The sequence below is a fragment of the Crinia signifera genome, chromosome 3, assembly GCF_055691185.1.
Source record: "Crinia signifera chromosome 3, ASM5569118v1, whole genome shotgun sequence".
NCBI classification, from domain to species: Eukaryota; Metazoa; Chordata; class Amphibia; order Anura; family Myobatrachidae; genus Crinia; species Crinia signifera.
In genome coordinates, this window is record NC_139219.1 from 284,661,712 (window position 1) to 284,675,762 (window position 14,051).

The following is a 14,051-nucleotide window of genomic DNA, read 5'->3' on the forward strand; positions in this document are numbered from 1 at the left end:
GGTGGGGATACAATGAAAATTGGGGTCTGGGGGGCATTTAACATTGGGGCCAATGTAAAATCGGGTCTCAGGGACCATTTTACATTGGTTCCAATGTAAAAAAAAGCGTTGATCGCATCGCATGCGATTTGGTTGCATGCGATGCGATCAACGTGATTTTTTAGGACCCGATGGATACAATTTTAATCGCTGGCGCCGTGCTAGGAAACAAGTACCGATTATTGTATTGTACAGATATCTATCTTTTGTGAATGTGTAATTTGCAAGTCTGTGGCTTTCTGCTGGCGATAGTAATAGTAAACATATGTAACCAACACAAATAGGATCAGGGCAGCTGCACATTAATTTAACAGCAGTGGACTCATTTTCATACGGTGCTTTCTGCTGCTAGATGTGCAGTGTGAGAGGTGTTTGGAACAGGGACTATGGCTTTGATATATCTGTTTGATGTTTATTCGTAGTCATTTTATTATGTAGATTAATGCAAGGATATGAAAGAGACAAAGAAACAGGCTGAGAGCCAAGAGACATATTTCATCTTAAAAAAAAATCATATTAACATAAGAAGGGTAGAGGATAAAAATACATCCTGGCATACTTCATTTCCATGCATTCATTTACCTTAGGAATTTAAATCTATGTTTACAAACTCCTTTGGCATTTAAAGTATGTCAGCAACAGTGAAGCAGGGGAATGGTTCCCGATGCAGAAACCCGTCCTCCGTTTTCTACTGCATCCCTTTAGTAAATGCTGTGTATACTTTAGTTTAGTGCAGATTTGGGGAAAGCTACATTAGGGTTGCATACCTCCCAACTTACAAAGGGACGGAGGAGGGACAGATGGATGCGCGCCTCTGGCATGTTGAAAATGTTGGGGTGTGTAGCCTAATTAAAGGGGTGTGGCCTATACTCGTGGCTCTCCCGTGAGGCCACGCCCCCGTTTTGCCGCTATGGGGGCATGACCCAGAGGCTCGGTGAGCCTCTAGCCATGCCCCCAACCCCCTGGCTGCGGAAATAGATGCTGCGCACATGCGCACAGTGTTTATTCCCCACTGCTCAGCAGCCGACGGGGGACTCTCAACAGCCCCCCTTTCCGCGGGACACTGCTGGCCGCGGGAGGGACGCGGGAATGTCCCCGAAAACCGGGACGTTCCCGCGGTAATCGGGACTGTTAGGAGGTTGAGTTTAAGCATAACCGCCGACTTTGAAAAGCAGACACTTAATAATAACCCATTCGACATGAAAATAGGGACAAAATAACCAACGTTTACAATCCACACAAACCTTGCCAAATCTAAGGAAATACACCATTTAGGGCAAAATAACACGAATCGTGATAGTCCCTCTACAATTGAATATAGTTGTGAGGTAAGTTTTTATCCCATGCAACAAGATAAGGGTTTATTTACTAAGAGGTTGCTATGGGCAACCAATCAGATACTATCTAATATCTTCTAGAACAGGGGTGGGCAATAATTTCGTCAGGACGACCACTTAACACTTAAATATTTGAGGGCCGCACACAAAATATCTTGTATATACAATACCCATCACCTGTATGTGTGAAACTGTATATATGTATCTTTTATGGAAACGTAGATGACACAAGCAAGTGGCGCAGCATTTTTATTTTAGTCTGATGTGCCGCAGCATATGAGGATTATTTATGCCGAGGAGTCTGGATTGCAGAGGGAACCAGGTGCAGTTTTACTTTAATGGTGTGCCGGTTTCTATAAGGATCTGTATGTACTTTATCAGGGTTGCCTACCCTCCCGGAATGGCCGGTAGGGTCCTTGAAATCGGGTCAACCTCCTGACCCCCTGGAAAGGTAGGCAAATCTCCTTGAATCCGGGCAGCCTCCAGCGACCCCTCTGTGGCGGGGGTCCATGGATTTATTTTGCACCGTTTTATTCAGTAAAATGATTCTTTGATACTTATGACCAGTTTTCCGAGTGCCTCTACCACCTGCACTTCGTACAAATTGTTCCAGCAGGATTCGCATTAATGCTCCATTAATGCGAATCCTGCTGGAACAATTTGTACGAAGTGCAGGTGGTAGAGGCACTCGGAAAACTGGTCATAAGTATCAAAGAATCATTTTACTGAATAAAACGGTGCAAAATAAATCCAACGTTTCGGGGTGCTTAGACTCCTTTATCAAGTTGCAGAACTGTTCTACACCTTGCGCATGGGCCATAGCACACGCTCTGAATGCCTGTGATCGCTGGGCGCTCGCTGTGTGATTGACAGTGGCCATTTGGGGGCGTGCCACCAGCTTTCTCCAGCCTCTTTATCACCAAGGCCATGTAAGTGAATGGATTTTTCCAAAGGGGGAGAATTAGTGTGTGTGTGTGTGTGTGTGTGTGTGTGTGTGTGTGTGGAGGGTTTATGGCTATTGCTGACAGGCACAATCATTGTATACAGTGCAGAATAAGGGTGATGAGTGAATTACTAGTTAAGCTCATACAGAATAGAGGGTTTTAGTGTTTCCTGAGTATCTTTATCACATACAGACAGATTGAACATTGTGGCCCTATCCATTCTACAGGACATACTGTTCCAAAATCCACAACATTGATTTATACGTTATGTCCAATCAAATACATTTTATGGTTATTACCTCTTATTAACTCTTCCCTTCTTGTAATCAGAATGGTAGGAGTCATTGTAGTTGTTATAGTAGCTTTAATTGTCAGCTTGTCTTGTATCAGGATGACTTACTGGTCCATGCTCTCATCATCGTATCCGGCAGATCTCAATCATCTGGTCGACCACTCTCGGTTGGACCTGTCTAGTTGCCTAAATATAGCGTCTAGTAACGAAAGTCAGATGCAAGAGTTAGCTCGACGGGAACGTGATCGTCAGTACTAAGTCGACACAAGTTTTTCATGGTTTTTTTTGCGTTAGACCAGCTTGGTTCATACTTTACCATCCAAGTATGCATAGACTTAGATTAGATCAGGCAGACATTTATTTGGTTCCTTATCAGAAGGAGAAAATAAGTCGTTTTCCCTGACTAATATTATTTGATGGAGATATAGTGACTGTAATAAGCAATAAGGTGAAAAGACTTTATACAGCTGGCTTCATGCTACAGTGACTTACACGCTTAGGCAAAGGATATGAAGAAAAGTGGAGAGAGGATATATATACAGTGTTGTTACACTGTTGTCACACTGTTGTTACAAAGTGAGAAAGCCAGCAATTATTACCTGATTCACTTTCACTTGTGGATTACAAATAATTCCACTGCCAGGATACTCAGTGCGGGACTCCAATCTACAAAACAAAAACAGACACTTTGGTTATAGGGACTACCTAAAAAAGAGAGAGACTAAGTAACAGTTTACAGCTGTAGCAGGTATATTATTGCGCAATAATAAATGAGTATTTTAGCATATAATAGTGATAATATTGGCATTTTGATGTAATGTGAAAATGGTAACAGTAGGTCTATGTTGAATATAAATATCTTGTTCGATATTAGATAAGCTAAAAGTTTGCAAGTAAATTCAGATTTGTTACAGGCAGCCTGAAGAATGAAACTCTCTGGGATGAGACGCTTCGTCCCAGCTCCAGTTTAATACAATTATCTTACTTCTGTGTTTTGTGTCAGTCGTAATTGTAACTATCTATGTGACTGCATTAATGTAATGTTTATTACATATACCTTTTAATGTTTTAACTTGTAAAATGAAGTACCTGATATTCAAAAGAAAGAAACATCACTGTGGACATTCCTACAGTTAATATACTTTCCGGCTTATTAGTCACACTCTTCAATATGAGATACCACTTGGTATCTACAACAAGTCTTACTGCTCCGTGCTGGCTTCCAGTTGAGATGGACTTTGTAGTAAATTTGCACCAGGCACCTGAAGCTTGTTACTTGGCTACAGACTAAGGCAGACACAATATGCTATACTGGCTGCGAAATCATAATCACCCAGCATACAAATACATGAAGTGGTCTTATTCACTGTTCCTTGTTTATGCCATAAATTGTTGTCTTTCCAGGCCGTCATTGTGAGCTGTACAAGGATCCATGTGTGAACGTGAGCTGCCACAATGGAGGGACATGTGACAGCGAAGGACTCAATGCTACCTGTGTATGTGCCTCCGGGTTTATGGGTGAGTTACTCTGGAGACATGTAGGTAAACCCCAAGGAAGATAACTGTTCCCAGCTAGGGATGGCTTCTGTCAGCATCATCAGTTACAAATAGCCCCTGTATACATACATTGTTACTCCTTTGTAATGCTACTTGTGTATGTGATGTCTTATGTATTTTCAGGAGAGGAGTGTGAAATCGATGTAAATGAGTGTGACAGTAACCCATGCCACCATTCTGGCACTTGCGTTGACCAACCAAATGGCTACATCTGTCACTGTCCCCATGGGTGGGTTGGAGCTAACTGTGAGATCCGTAAGTATGAAGCTTGGTAGATTGTCCATGCCAAGATGGTGGCAAGGCTGTCTTTACTATCGACGTAGCTAAAATGATTTGGGATGAGAAACAAACTGAAAATATTGTCAAGATTCCTGGAGTTGAATCCTCTTAAGCTGGCCCCACAGGTACAAGAATCATCCATGCTATGGCATACTGAGCCAATATGAGCACATTGGAGTAACATAAATGACTGGCATGCTAGAGAAATATTTTGTTTATATCGGTCTGTTCTTTCTGTTCATTTCTGATAGTCTGGCTGGCAGATGGTTGCTGTCACCAGGCCCGCCGCTAGAAATGTTGGGGCCCGGGACTGACCTTCAGTCTGGGCCCACAGCGGCACAGTGCCCCCAGCCCGCACGCCTGCACTGATGTGCACCCCACCCCCATTACTTACCAGCATCCAGCAGTGGCGGCGGCATCTCTGTCTCCCTCCTTCACGGTCTGGAGTGCACACTGCTCAGTGCAGCGTGCAGAGCGCCGAGCCACTCTGTGTCCTAGGCTCGGCGCTCTGCAGGCTGCACTGTGCATTGTGCATGCCTGGATGGGGTCTGCCGAGTTGGGGAGGCCTGGAGGCGGGGTGCGGGGGGAGAGTGATCCGTGCCGCGGGGGGAAGCTGCCTGGGCCCCTCCAGAGGCCGGGGCAGCTGTACCCACGGCACCCCCCTGTTGGCGGCCCTGGCTGTCACTGTGTGTTCATATGCAGAATCCTATAATTCTTATATCCCCACCAAGGTTTTATCTCAGGGTATTATGTAAGGATGTGTGAAACCGTATTACACTATGAACACATATCTTTTTGTCTTTTAAATATAATTCTAATATATAAAGGGGAACCAGACTGAGACTGGATATACATACTTCTCACACAGTGCTTATTGAGCCTGTCGGTGATTGTTTGTATATCCTTATATATTTGAGTGTTGGTGACACACCGGTTTGGTTTAGGGGGCTGTGTTTGGTGCAATTGTTCTATTTTAAATCTGTTTTCTATATTCTCACCAGCCAGAGCGTGGCTACACTGGAAATTCAATGCTATAATTGTAAAATATATATTATTATATTATGTGTATTGTACTGTTGCCTAGATAAAATGTAATAGGAAGAAACATAAAAGTATAAATGAAAAAGAACCTCAGAAAGTGAAATGTAAATAGAGCAGTCTGTGAATGTTCTTCTGTTCCACACCTGATGCACTGACACCATTTTTCTATTCCTTTCTGTGTGCAGACTTGCAATGGAAGGCCGGCCATATGGCGGAGAGTCTGACCAATATGCCCAGGCATTCACTCTACATCATTATTGGGGCATTGTGCGTTGCCTTCGTTCTCATGCTAATCATACTTATCGTGGGGATCTGCAGAATCAGTCGCATCGAGTATCAGGGATCTTCTCGTCCTGCCTATGAGGAATTCTACAATTGCAGGAGCATCGATAGCGAGTTTAGTAGCGCCATCGCATCCATTCGGCATGCACGGTGAGTGGGGTGAATGTGCCAGGGAATCGTGGCTTATTGTTTGGGTTTTTTTTTTTCAGGTATTATTTTATTTCTTTTTTTCAGATTATAGTGCAATAAACATAGAATCAAACTCCATAAAAGATACAGTAAAATAATCCATTATAGTGTAGTTATCTGTATTCTGATCATAGAACATGTATACATGTAACAAGTGCGCCCACCCATATATTCTTAGCCAGAACCCCCCACATACTACCAGCGCCCCTCCACATACTGCGTACCAGTGTCCCCCTCATACTGTGTACAAGCGTCCCCCCTCATACTGTGCACCAGCATCCCCCTTATACTGTGTACCAATATCCCCCACATACTTTGTATGCGTGCCTCCACATAAAGTATATGAGTGCCCCAACATACTGTGAACCAGCGCCTCCACATACTGTCTACCAGCGCCTCCACATACTGTGTACCAGCGTCCCCCACATATGGTGTACCAGTTCCCCCAACAATGCAGTAGCTTATTCAAGTACAGTTCAATCACGATCGCAATGCTGTAATTTATGTAACATATTTAGCTGAAACCTGCATGGATCAGTCAAATCCCTGCAGCCTTCTCTGTGTAAAAAAATTAGAAAAATAAATAATAATAAAAAAAACATCTTGGGGTCCCCCCCTATTAGCATAACCAGCCCTGGGCTCATTGAGCCAGTCCTAATTGCAGAAATACAGGAAGAAAAATTAAATTTGGTCACCCTGTATTTCTATAACCATCACCAGAATCTTGACCTGGTCCTGGTTCCCAAAATACAGGGGAAAAAAGGAGTAGGGGTCCCCCATATTTCGGAAACAAGCACCGGGCTCAAACAGCCACAGCCACTGTGTCATGCCACAGTCGGGGACACTTTTTACATAAGGTCCACCAACCATAGTATGATCAGCCCGGGCCAGGTCCCTGAGCGAGTGGGAACCCCCAATAAAGGAGTGCGCTCTTCCCTCAGCCTCCAGGGAAGCTCCGTGCCTGATTGGCTCTGCGCGGCTCCATAGACACCCATGTTATGAATTTAACATGGGCATCTATGGTGGGAACTGGCAACTCAACCTGACCGCAAGGTGACCCCATTGAGCTTCGCCCCCATGTCAGTTCCTGCGCACACCTATGGTCGACACTCAGAACAGGGACAGTGTCAGGCTAAACCGTAACGCTGACAGCATAATAATGCGATTTGAAACATTTTAACATTGCCAGCTTTACAACTTGATGATAAAGCATTATGGTTTTGACCTTACTCTACTCCAATTTTGAGTGATGACATTGTGATTGTTGAACTTACAACCTCATATCCTCTCCAATATGGTAATGTTCCAGTGCAGTATAAAATTCTGAATTACAAAAGAATGATCTCCGCTTTGTGGAGGTGTTAGGTACAGATGCTCTGGTCTTATAGTCAGTGAGGTAACTAGAAATTTTGTGCCACCCCTGCCAAAAAGTCTTCCCCCCCCCCCCCCCCCCCATACATTAATTCCATTTATTTTTTTTACCTACATGCTTGTTGCCATGGGTTTCTATGCTCATTGTCATGGGGTTATATGCTCATGAGAGATGGAGGGGAGTGAGAGAGAGGTTGGAGAGAAAGGGGGCAAGAGGAAAAAGATAGCAGGAGAGAGAAAAGAGTGAGGGAGAGATAGGGAGGGAGGGAGAGGGGGGGCAGGGGTTTGAAATTGATGTGAAAGCATGACAGACATCACTGACAGGAGGGAAAGGGATAGAGGAAGGAGGGGAGAGAGGGGGGAGGAAGAGAGCAAGGGGTTTGATAGGGTTGTGACAGCCAGGTCTCTCCTGCACATGCAGAGCCAGGTCTCTGGGGGGGACAGCGCTGGGTCTCTCTTGCAGATAAAGAGCCTGGTCTCCACAGTCTCAGTGCTGGGTTTCCCGAAACACAGCACCAGGTCTCCCGCGGACAAGGCAGGCTTTCATCTCCCTTTCTGACCACTTCCGGTTGCCCACAACAGCTGCTCTGTACTGACACTCGGCTGTCAGCGGCTGCCTGTGCAGGGGGAGGCTGGAGCAGAGCGGCAGTATAAAAGTGGCCAGAGAGCAGCCACAGCTTACCTCTGGCTTTCACAGATCCCTGCATCATGTCCCTGCGGCCCCATGGCACCGGCTAACCCCCCCCCCCCCCCGCCACCACTAGGGCTGCGGAGCCCTGGCTACGCCACTGCTTATAGTGTAGAGAGTTTTGCAGTAAAGGAGCTGCATGCCTCTGGTGGCTATGACCGCAGATGATGAATCTCCACTGCAAACAGTGATGTCATTAACTATCTGCAAAATGATTGCCTCAGCCACTATTCTATTAAATCATTCAGAATGGACCCCCGGCCCTTTGTGCAATCATACGCAACATAGTTATCGCCTCAGATTGCCAGAATTTCTATTGGAAGAGGGCCTTCATTTTCAGCAATAAAATGAAGCCAGTTACAGCCACAGACCTCCCCTTGAATAAGATAATATGCTGCTATGTTTGATTACATTTCTAAATGCACTCAATGAGAAATCCAGGTGTAATCACCAGTAGGAGATTCATTTCAGTCCAGGGAGTCTTGCTGTGATTTTATACCATTTTATATTGATAACATCTGTCATATATTGTGGGGCTGAATCTTCACAGAGTTCTTCTTGAAAAGACAAAAAGGGATAGATGCCCAGTTGTTAGTTCTGATGCTAAACAATGAGACCCAGATGACTGAACAGCCTCTCCCTGTCACCCACTGCCTGTTGCATATTGTGAACTTGGATTGGGGATAAAATTATATCTTTTGCACCTGGCAGCCACAAGTGTCGCCACTGCTTAGTCATGTAACATATTTTGTGGATGTTACCCAGAAACGTATGTCTTCCTTTGGCAATGTATTCATCAGTGGTAGAAGAACCTCATATCTTAAAAAAATAAATAAATTTGGGAATGGGGGATTAAAATAAATAAAACTCATAAAGGATACATTTGCAAATTTTGCAGTTCCTTACCATTTGCATGATGGGCAGGTAGTGTTCATTCTAGCACCCGCCATCGTTGAAAACCCATGCAGTTCCTCTTCCCTGCCTGAGGTGTCGCTGTCTGCTGTAGTGCTTCTAGCACAGTGTGGTCTGTATATCAGCACTGATATGTAAACCAGACCTGTGCTAGAAACACCACAGCAGACAGCGACACCCCAGGCAGGGAACAAGAACTGCATGGGTTTTCAAAGATGGCGGGTGCTAGAATGAACACTAGGCAGGAATTAATCCATGAATGCCCAACGCCTAAAGAAAAACCACCAATGTTGTCCACCTGCAATTTGCTGTAATGATAGTCAGAATCGATGTTCCTTGTTCTTGTAATCGCGCTTATAATTCCAGTGCGCTGCTTACTAATTTATGTATCATTGTCTTCTCTCTCAGGTTCGGGAAAAAGACCCGCCCAGCCATGTATGATGCAACACCAGTAACATACGAAGATTATAGCCCAGACGACAAACCTCTGGTGACGCTAATTAAAACAAAGGATTTGTAGTGTGCCCCTGCTCTTTTCTGGTAGATGTCAGGAGATGTGCGCCGTCATCTTATCAATGGATGAATTACTAAACTGACTAATTATTTTTAAGAAAAAGAAAAATGAATTTAACACCGATTTTCTCTGTTGCGAGATTCATTCATTCCATGCTTTATTTGGGGCACAGTTCTACACAGCTGTGACATAATAAACCCGCTTTCTGCAAGAGGAGCCCTCCGTCTTCTCTGGCAAGAAACGGGTTAAACCTATTGGAAATGAATCATAGAATTCTTGGCAGAATCTCTTTTTGTGTTAGCAATGTTACAGTCTGAACAGTATGAAGGCATTGCCTGTAGAGTTAGGAGACGTACGTATATAATGCTTAATTTATCCGTCGATAAGCATATTGAGAGTCTACAATGTTTGTGTTGTGAAACAAAGTAATCAAAACCCAGTGGTTAAATCTTTCTAACAAGAATTTACTAGATTTGTTCTTTGTTATCATTTTTATGTTTTGCTCTTTTCTTTTCTTTTTTTCTTTCTTTTTATTGCATGGTTGTCTTGCAATAACCCTGCACTGTTTTATAGAATCTGCTCTGCGTCGATGTCCCCGTCCATTCTCCTGTTGTGTTGGTAAAACCAGCTCCTGTACAAATCATAAGAGGCAGATTAGAACTAAGCCAAGCTCTTCTTTTTATGTCAGACAGCAAGGTTTTCTATATCGTGAGTAAGGCTTCTTGTTCTAGATCCTGCCGACTTACTGCAGACATAATCTGCTTCTTAGCTCGTGGATTGCATTGTGCTGTATTCTTCTTCTTCATATGTGATAGGCATTTACTTCTTTATTAGAGACTTTTTCAGCTTTCTTCTTGGAAACTTCAAAATATTCGGAATAAATGTTATGAAATTACTTTTGGTTTTTGTATCTTTCTTTTGTGTAGTATCGTACTAAAAAAGACAAACAAACCAAAAATACAAATATATAAAAAGTACAATAGAATATATTTCAGCAATCTGCAGCATCTCTGTCCTTTCGTTTGCAGCTAGTATTTAGCAGTTTGTAGCTCCTGTGCCATCTAGTGTGCAGCTAGTTTTTAGCAGTTTGTAGCTCCTGTGCCATCTTGTGTGCAGCTAGTTTTTAACAGTTTGTAGCTCCTGTGCCATCTTGTGTGCAGCTAGTTTTTAGCAGTTTGTAGCTCCTGTGCCATCCTGTGTGCAGCTAGTTTTTAACAGTTTGTAGCTCCTGTGCCATCTTGTGTGCAGCTAGTTTTTAGCAGTTTGTAGCTCCTGTGCCATCTTGTGTGCAGCTAGTTTTTAGCAGTTTGTAGCTCCTGTGCCATCTTGTGTGCAGCTAGTTTTTAGCAGTTTGTAGCTCCTGTGCCATCCTGTGTGCAGCTAGTTTTTAGCAGTTTGTAGCTCCTGTCCATCTTGTGTGCAGCTAGTTTTTAGCAGTTTGTAGCTCCTGTGCCATCTTGTGTGCAGCTAGTTTTTAGCAGTTTGTAGCTCCTGTACGGTAAAATCATAATTCTATCTACAGGGTGAGTAAAAAAAAAAAAAAAAACTCCCAGATTTTAATGATTAACAAAAAGGAATCATAAATACTATTAAACATTTTAGGACATAGGGGGTTATTCTGATTCACTTGGAAAGGCACAATCACTCTCTAATGGACAAAACCATATGCACTGCAGGTGGGGCTGATGTAACGTGCAGAGAGAATTAGATTTTGCTCTTTTATTGTTTCTGTGTTTTATTTTTACACTGCAATATAGATATCAGTTTGAAGTACACCCCACCCAAATTTAACTGTCTCTGCTCAAGTAACATCTACCCCACCTGCAGTGCATATGGTTTTGTCCATTAGAGAGTGATTGTGCCTTTCCGAGTGAATCAGAATAACCCCCATAATCTAAAATGTGCATGGAATACAGTTTGTTTTGAATATGAGATCGTCATTTCTCTTGTGTTCATTAATGGTTCTTGGTGGATATTTGTAGGCCTCAGCTGTCAGATGGTCCCGTTGGCTGTGGAGAGACCTTTCATAAAAGCTGATGAGGATGGTTTTCTGCCCAGTATTGAAAAAGCTGCTTGATAACGCAGCCAGAAAAAATGAAAGTGAGTTTTATAAAGCGATAACGCTGGAAATGATTCACCAATTGATGCAAAATTCAACTGCAAATGTGTAACGAATTTGAGCTACCATATGGACGATATCATATTCAAATCCAATCGAAAATATACTGTGTTCCATGCACTTTTAGATTATGTTCTGAAATTTTGAGTAGCATTTACCATGCCTTTTTTGTTAACCTTTACAATCTGAGTTTTTTTTTTTGCCTAATCCTGTATAACATTTCTCTGGATGTTTTAATTGTAGACTAAGGGCAGTATTCAACTGCACAGCGAGCACATGGCAGCCAATCCTGTTTTGGATTCGCTGTGCGCTCGCCGGGATTCGTCCGTCCTCCCTGTCCACCGCCAGCCCTCCCTCTCACCCTATTCAACTCAATTCCAAAATGTTGTGCACACAGGGGGGGGGGCGGCGGTGGAAGGCAGGAGGACAGTGGCAGGGAGGGGGAGTGGTGACCGGAGGATCCAGCAGCAGCTGAGCTGCATTACACTTCCGGCAGACCTCCGGCTCCCTAACTCCCTGGCAGAGAGTTGCCACAGCCGCCAGCATTCCTGATACTGGCCACCGTGAGCTGACGTCCTCCGCACCCACCCCACCCCCACCCCTTGGCGCTGCTCAGCTGGCTGCAGGCAAAGCAGTTCGCTGGGGAAAAAAGAAAACAACAAATTAAAAATATATTAATGTGGTGCTTGTAAAGAAAAAAAAATAAGCAAGATCCTGCAAATAAAAAATAAACTGACTTGAATGAATGAATAAAAGCATTTATTTTATAAGTACAAATTTCAGTTCATCAAAAAAAGATGTCGAAAGCAGAACGGCGAACTTCACCAAAAAAAAAAAGTGAACACAGTTCTCCATTTTGGCATTGAATACACATTCAGCGAACTGTGCTGAATTTCCCATTGAAAACCAAAAGTGAGTAGCGGCGACTATGAAACGGTGAATTGGCAGGCAATCACTGTTCGCTTTCGGCGAACAATGATGGTTGAATACGGTGAATATAAATTTTAATTTTGGCTGTTTCACTAAAAAACTGCCATGTCCACCTAAAAAAACTGGCCTGTTCACCAAAGTTTTGGCATATTAATAAATACAGTGAGTACTTTTAATGCTCGTTACTAAGGTAAGTCACACTTGCCTACTTTTAAAGTATCCTCTCTGGGAGAAGCCCGGAGAGGAGACTGTAAGCAGCACTTGATCAAGCCCCGCCCCCAGCATGGGAAATCCTCCACTTTGTGTGTGTGTCCTGAGGAGGGGAATGGGCTAAAATGAGGATATATGCATATTAAGCCCCACCCCCTCCCCACAAAAAGCTGCGAATGACGGTAATTTAATGAGGTGGCCTGGGAGATGCGGCGGGTTCAGCAGAATCCGGGAGGCAACCCTAAGGTAAGTCTATTTTACACTTTTTTTTTTAATATACTTTATTAATTTTCTTACATATAAAATGACAAACATGAAAGTACAATCAGTCAAGAACATCAGTCAACATAATACTAAAATATTTCTTGATAGTACACAAACATTTCGTAGCAAACTGTAGAGCGCCAGTCTCCGCAATCACTGTGTACTTAAATGATCTTGTTCGAAAGAAACCATGAACCTAGTAAATAATAAAGTAAAACTGATCTGCTAGAAAATTAACTGTAAGTGTTTGTAAGGCTAAAATTATTCAAACACAATTAAAACATTTATTTATTTTATTTATTACGTTTCTTACATAGCGCAGCCTATTCCATTACATACATAGATACATACGAGAACATCCAACAATGCCACGGCATCCTTCATCCTAGAATCAGCCCCATAAAGTGGTACTAGGATGTTTGAGAAGTGTTTTATGACCTTTTATCTAAATTTTACGTATTAGGAATTGATAAAGGTAACCCAGTAAATAACAAATAAAAATATACACAATTTAATTCATCAAAAATTCCAACAGAAAGGCACACCTGCCAACATGACCCTCTCCATGAGGGACACAATGCTCTTTTTCTGGATTTCCCCTTTAAATTATGACTACCATCAACTGTGGTGAAACACCTTCCTTGTCCATTAGCCTGTTTAAAACAGGTGACAGTAATCATACATTATGAGGGAAGTCCAGAAACAGAGCATTGTGTCCCTCCTGGAGAGGGTCATGTTGAGAGGAAGGGTAAGGGGTCTATTAATTATCCCTTAATTTATAAAAAAGTAAAATTAAGTATTTGGGGCATTCATTACGGAGGTATTACATGACATATTACTGATATACCTTTCAGCCCCAGCCTGGCTGCTACACGACAGTATGGAAACCTAAATTCTTCAAGCTGTGAAACAACAAAATGTGAAGGAACTTGTCAGCGGGAACCTTCACCATCTTCAGATGGCATTGATTCCGGGACCTCTGCTCCTACATATGGGAACGAAGCCTGGGATGCGAAAAAAGGAATTATTTTTCGATCCTTCCACCCCTGTTCGGATGAGTTCAGCGGACACAGCTTTCTTCAT

The 14,051-nt window shown here is 43.0% G+C and overlaps 1 protein-coding gene across 1 annotated transcript in view; it reads left to right on the forward strand.

The window, feature by feature from the left end:
* The window catches only part of DNER (delta/notch like EGF repeat containing), a 205,953-nt gene extending 195,613 nt beyond the window's left edge, over window positions 1–10,340 (forward strand). The window contains exons 10-13 of the mRNA XM_083178342.1: window positions 4,017–4,130; window positions 4,293–4,424; window positions 5,675–5,921; window positions 9,340–10,340. Of these exons, the coding sequence (XP_083034468.1) occupies window positions 4,017–4,130; window positions 4,293–4,424; window positions 5,675–5,921; window positions 9,340–9,451 (605 nt within the window). The 3' untranslated portion in view covers window positions 9,452–10,340. The remainder of the gene's footprint in view (window positions 1–4,016; window positions 4,131–4,292; window positions 4,425–5,674; window positions 5,922–9,339) is intronic.
* Window positions 10,341–14,051: the final 3,711 nt, after the last annotated feature.